The sequence below is a fragment of the Sorghum bicolor genome, chromosome 7 (genome assembly GCF_000003195.3).
Source record: "Sorghum bicolor cultivar BTx623 chromosome 7, Sorghum_bicolor_NCBIv3, whole genome shotgun sequence".
Lineage (NCBI taxonomy): Eukaryota > Viridiplantae > Streptophyta > Magnoliopsida > Poales > Poaceae > Sorghum > Sorghum bicolor.
Window position 1 is genome coordinate 6,717,350 of NC_012876.2, and position 6,168 is coordinate 6,723,517.

Here is a 6,168-nt window from a genome sequence, read left to right on the forward strand (position 1 = left end):
CTAATTGAATCCCCAAAAAAATTCAGATCATTATAAAAAAAAATCATTTGTTGCAGTGGCGCCTAGCATGGAGGGAAGGAAGAGCATACTGAAGCTGCCCGAGAGAATGGTGATGAGCTATTGCACTGGTGTCAAACACCCAATGACTCAAAAGCAGAGGGGAGGGAACCATGGTGTTTGTGCTATAACAGAAATTTGGTATCTCATTCAAACTTTTAGTGTTTGCTTGTAAAGTTATAAACAAACCTTGTGTCACCTTCTTAGTGTTTTTTTTATTTTTTTTAGTCAAAATTGACGAGGTGTACTCAACGACCTCCCTACCATTCACTATGTGTTGTTGCTGGGAGAGCACCAGCTTTGGTGCTGGAACACAAAGCACGTCCAGGCCTGCACTACGTAGGAGCAACAAAGAGATGACAGCTCCAAAGGTGCAATCATACTGGCCGACATATACAGTGCAGACCTTAGGATATGCATTCGCAAGGTATATCATTGTCCATGCATAGTTGTTCTTGGATTGGGTTACCTAATTTTTTATCCAATTATATGATTACAGCAGCTATCTTTGCTTGTGCTTGCAAGTACGTGATATAACTTTTGTTTTCCTCCTACACCATTTTTCCTTCCAAAAAATTGCTTCTTAAAAAAGAAGGAAGCTTTGGATGGTATAGTTCAGTACATGTTACACATCTATTTAAGCTTCATTGTATCTACTACTAGCTAGAATCTAAAGGCATAACATTTAATTTGATGCTAAAGAGATCTTCATTCAAGGTACCACACATTTAGTCATTGGCTGAAATAAATTAGCATGCAACTCAGTAACTAGGAGAGAAAAGAATTCACATCTACATCTCACGAAGTTGAACGATCCTCTCATACCATGTAGTAAGGCATAATTCTATTATTTGTTTGCATGTAGCAAAACATAGGCACAGACCTATAAAGCTTAATTCGTCAATGATTTATATGTCTTTCAATTTTCTCTCCTACAGAGGCTGACAAGTATTATCTTTTACTAATTTAAACCTTGCAGGAGGGATTTCAATATTATCTTTTTCTAATTATATAAATTATTCTTCTTGAAAGGACTCTAAACACATTGATATTTGATTATCTCAGCAACTAAAGCCTACATGGCAATGCCTAGCTTTATAAGTACTTCATGTCTCCCTTAACATAGATTAGAATAACCATTAGAGACATCAAGGCCCGATCAGTTTTTACAAGGTCCTGACATTTGTGTGCCGTTTAGTCCTCTTTCTTTGGTACGATGACCGTTAACATTCCATCTCTGCCAGACTTTCCTCTCTCCTTTCTACCAGTATGATCTTCTGCATTAGGAGCTTCTGGCTATTGAAGCAAATAAACAAGTGTTCAAAGTAAAATTGGATCTATAAGAATTTATTTAGTTTGCTAATGTTGATGCATAAACCAATGACTAGGAACATTTGCATAAAACAAAGTTGCAGGTATGAGCCAGAACGAGGGATGAGGTTTGGGGCCGAGAGCAGTTGATGCGCTTGAGCAGTAGGAGATTGGAGGATGCACTTGTTGTTCGACAGAATGCTTGGGGTAGAACCGTGATGCTATTTGGTAGCAAAAGTTCTCAAATTATGTGATTACCTTAGACCAATGATTATCTGTACTTTAATTTCATTGTACTAATCAGACTCCATATTTATATTTGTTCACATCAAAATTTTAATTATATTTTAGAATGACTTTAAGGTATTTGATTTTATTAGGTTTTGTTTTTTTAATAAAGGAAGTTCATCTTTCGTAGCTCGGTTGGGATTGCACTTGTGATTTTCTTGCATTTATGATCATGGGGGAGTCGCGAACGATTTATGAGAAAACAAGATAGATTGCAAGAACTTATTTAGACCGAAATTGCACTATTCGTTGATTTATTGGTGTACAAAAGAAATAGCATAATGAAAAGGTCTATATAGTAGAGTTTATGAGTCTATGACGCCGTGCTCTTTGTAACTATGTAAATTTTAACATTGATATTTAATTTTATAATATTATTATCTTATCGTGCGATTTATATATTTTTATTATAAAAAATGTTAGATATCCCGTAGCAACGCACGGGCACGAACCTAGTGAAATAAAAAAGAGAGGAGTTAGAAGATGGTGGACTATAGAGTAGTTGCTACTCATGCTTGAGACATGGGAAAGGAACCAATTATACGTATGTGTATAGTGTAAGCTACTGTAGTTCCCTTGTACGCTTGTGATCCAGTTGCCAATGACAAATTCTGTGAGATGCTAGCTGGGATAATGGGATCAATAGCAATAATGATAAAATATGACCACATTAGCCAGCAATTATAATTTGTTACTCACAGTTTGATTTTGACTTGCTATGAAAACATCTTATATTTTTTTTATTCTTCCTGTTGCAACATACTCCAAAGTGATGGACGGTAGATATATTATTATACAATTATTATAAGAGGTGCAAGGTCCTTTAAGAACTTGAAGCAGGGCGCAACGTCAGCCATTGATTCGTCAAATCAGGAAGATATGCAAAGATAAGATAGAGAAAAGAAAATGGAGTAATGAAGAAGGGGTTGCATGATTGTGTTTGGGTGAAGTATTATCTCAAATCCCGTGGGTCCCGTTATCTCTGATTTTTTTCTTTGCGTCGACAAAGTCTCGGTCAACTACATATTTGATCTATGTATATGGTCTCCCAAAGAACCTTTGGTCGGTGTCCTATACTCCCCAACAATAGAGATATACTACTTGTCCCTTCCAAATTGTAAGCAACTCTAGCTTTTATAGACCCATTATATCTGTATATCTAAATATATGCTATGTCTAGATACATAGTTTGTACTATACATTTAGAAATTCTAGAACGATTTGTGATTTAGAACAGAGAAAGTAGTATAATAATAAGCATAATTGTTAGGTCCGAATTAATGGTGGTTTGATCAGAAACCTAAAACTAGATCCTCTGTCATCCATCTTATCCAAGAGGTCCGCTACGAAATAAAATAGAGAAAATTCTTTTGAACCAGCTATAAATATTAATTAATATTTTCATGGTATTATTTCTTTCTCGTGCTTATACAAGTTAGAGCAGCGTCTTCAGATGCAGAGTCTGATTTCATGACAAAATTAGAAGCTGATGTGTTGATTGTTGCATGCACAGATATCTAAACCTCCCATGACTATATATACCAGTTAGAGAAGCATTGACGTCTATGATATCAAGTCCTGCTCCAAGACGAATTGAAATCCATCATGCGATCGATGGACAAATATCTAAAATCGTATGTCGTTCATGTGGGTCACATAATAAGTCGTATGATATGTATTATAACATATATAAGGACATATTTGCTTGGGCAACCGTACCATTTGCTACGCGTCACTCTTAAGAATGGATTGTTTCTTTGACGCCACAGTCAAATGTTGTCCCTCTTGTACCTATTTTTGTCTAACCCCCCACTAATCCAGCGCAACGTAGCCGTTAAGCAATGTCAAAACAGGTCACTTTCGGCGCCCTCCCCCACGCCAAACTCCCCTCCACAGCCCTCACGCACCTCAGCGCCGCCGCCGGTCTCGCCGGCGCCCATGCATCCAGGGCAAAACGGACAAAACGTCATGCGCGCGGCTCACGCGAGTGAAGGTGAAGCTGGGCGAAGCTAGATTTTCAGCTTCGTGCGGGCGAACCGCCTGTTTGGTGAATTGGCGTTTTTGGTTGGAGGAGCCGTAAAACAGCTCCTGAAGCTGTGTCCGGGAAGCCCTACCAGAAGCAACCTTATACTCTGAAAAATATTGTACACGGCACCGAGATTACTCATTTCCCATCCACTGTGAGTATGTGACTCTAAAGAACAAAGCGATTTCTTTTTTTCTTTTGAAAGTAACAAACAAAGCGATTTCTGGTGCTCATGAACAGGGGGGCAAAACAACAAAGGGGTATGAGTCATGACAGCGGAAATCCAACGAAACAGACGGCGGCGCCTTTTCATGTCAGACGCCCAGCGATCCATCACAGATAAGATTTACTTGCGAAGATAGATGGTGATGACATTGAGTGCCGCAATGAAGAATACCATCGCTAGCTGGGTTGTTGTGAGGCCGCCTTTACTGACTTGGCGGCTGCTGCAATAGACAGATAGATATATGTTCAATCAGCAATAAACATCAGATATCCAGGGTGGAAGTCCTGAAAGATTCAAGAAGCCAGCAAGCAGCCAAGCACCACTAAACTAAAGCACAGACACACGCCGGCCGATTGCCGACGATAAATCGCTTCGACGACGACGGCGATCTAGCTACTCTCACCTGCTGGCCGCCCCCTGCTGATGATCGGCGGTGGTGGTGGTGCGCGGCCTCCTCATCATGGCGCCGTCTTCGGCTTCGGCGACGGTGGTGCGCGGCCTCCTCGTCATCACGTGATCGGCGATGGAGATGCACGGCCACACCATGACTTCATCGGAGGTGGTGGTGGTGCGCGGCCTCATCATCATGGAGATCGCGTGGCGGAGGAGCCTGGCGGTGGCCATGCTTGGTTTGTACACGAACATGTCGGCGTCGATGTAGGGCGCCCGCGGCCGGCCGCCGTTGGGCTCGAACTGCTCGTGGATGTTCTCCAACGACCCTTGAAAACCCACCGCGTCCAGGTACATCATCTGATCGTACTCCACGAACTGCACCGACGACGACGACATCAATTTTAATTTAGCGACCGTGCACACCATACATATTATCGCAGCTTGAATAAATAAACTAGTTTGTGGATACCTCCCAGACGCGGAGCTTGTTGTAGTGGGGCGGGAACACGGGCTGGACCTCGCGGACGACGCAGCCCAGCTCATCCATGAGGACGCGGCGGCGGGACTCCGGCACGTCGGGGAGGACGGCGACCACCAGCGGGTAGGCCGAGCCGGCGTTGCGAAGGCCCTTTGCCAGCCCCACCACGCCCTTGAAGTTGTCATCGGCGCCGTCGTCGTTCGCCAGGACCGTCACGTACGCCCTCGTCGCCGGCGTCACCGGCGCAGCAGCGTTGTTGTTGACCGCCATATCGACGGGACGGGCTGGCAGCTTGTGAACGAGCTTTGTTTGGGAATTTGGAGTGCTTGTAAGTTATTTGGCTGATTGCCTCATGCATCCACGGTGCTGCGGTGCGTGTGCCGGTGGCCGGTCCCGACGGCCGACGAGGTTTAAATAGGCAACACACGAAACAGGAGGTCGGAATGTTAGCTCCAAGGCAGGAATACCTGTGGCGCCGTGGCGGTGCCGCGGGATCGAACGCCGAGAGCATCATGTGGACTGTGGATATGGATGGTTCTGGACGAGTATATCAGGAGGAAGCGTGGAACTGTTGTAGCCAAACCAAAGCAAATTGGATAGTTGATCATGTGACCTACTTCTATAAAGTTGGCATTAGAGACGGGGGATAAAGCTCCAGCATGGTGGCTTGTAGGTGTAGCAATGGTCATGCGTTTCACAAGAAACTAGGAACATTAGCTTCATGGCATACCTGTGGCGCCGTGGCGGTGCCGTGGGGATCGAACGCCGAGAGCATCGTGTGAATTGTGGATATAGATGGTTCTGGATGACTATATCAGGAGGAAGAGTGAAACCACTATGATCAAACCAAAGCAATGGGTAGTTGATCTTGTGACTCACTCTATAAAGTGCAGCGGTGACGTGGGATCGGACAACGAGAGCATCGTGTGGATCGTGGATATGGAAGGTTCTATACAAGTATACCAGGAGGTATGTGAGACTGTTGTGGATATTATGTTACATTTTAGCTTTAAAATAAGCAAGCATCTCAAGCTAAGTGCTAGTATATGCATTCTCTAATGCATAACAACACAAAATTATAACTTTTATTGGATTAATTTACTAACAAAAATTATATATCATTTTCCAAACATGTCAATGGAGCGTTTATGTCTATAAAATGCAATGTCTAACTAACAAGAATGCAATGAGTTCACTATATCGGTGGTTAAGAGAAATATGACTATAAACTGTTTTTTCCTTGGCAGCTACAATAATTTACTTGAGGGTTTACACCCAAAGAAACTAGAACTTTCTTGGCGGTTTCTAGTTACACCCAAGGAAATGTGAATTACCTTTGGTGGCTTGTAGGTGTAGCAATGGTCATGCGTTTCACAAGAACACTAGGAA

General features: G+C 42.8%; 1 protein-coding gene across 2 annotated transcripts; it reads right to left on the reverse strand.

Annotated features, from left to right (window-relative positions):
* LOC8071115 (galactinol synthase 2) lies at positions 3,852 to 5,613 on the reverse strand. Of its 2 annotated transcripts, none has more exons than XM_021465648.1 (3): positions 4,771 to 5,613; positions 4,312 to 4,676; positions 3,852 to 4,125 (listed from the first exon to the last, which is right to left on the reverse strand). In XM_021465648.1, the coding sequence occupies exons 1-3, from the start codon at positions 5,047 to 5,049 to the stop codon at positions 4,029 to 4,031; spliced, it is 741 nt and encodes a 246-aa protein (XP_021321323.1). In that variant the 5' UTR covers positions 5,050 to 5,613; the 3' UTR covers positions 3,852 to 4,028. The 2 variants fall into 2 exon arrangements, with proteins under 2 accessions (XP_021321323.1, XP_002445160.2); XM_002445115.2 differs by having other exon boundaries at positions 3,852 to 4,128; positions 4,771 to 5,552.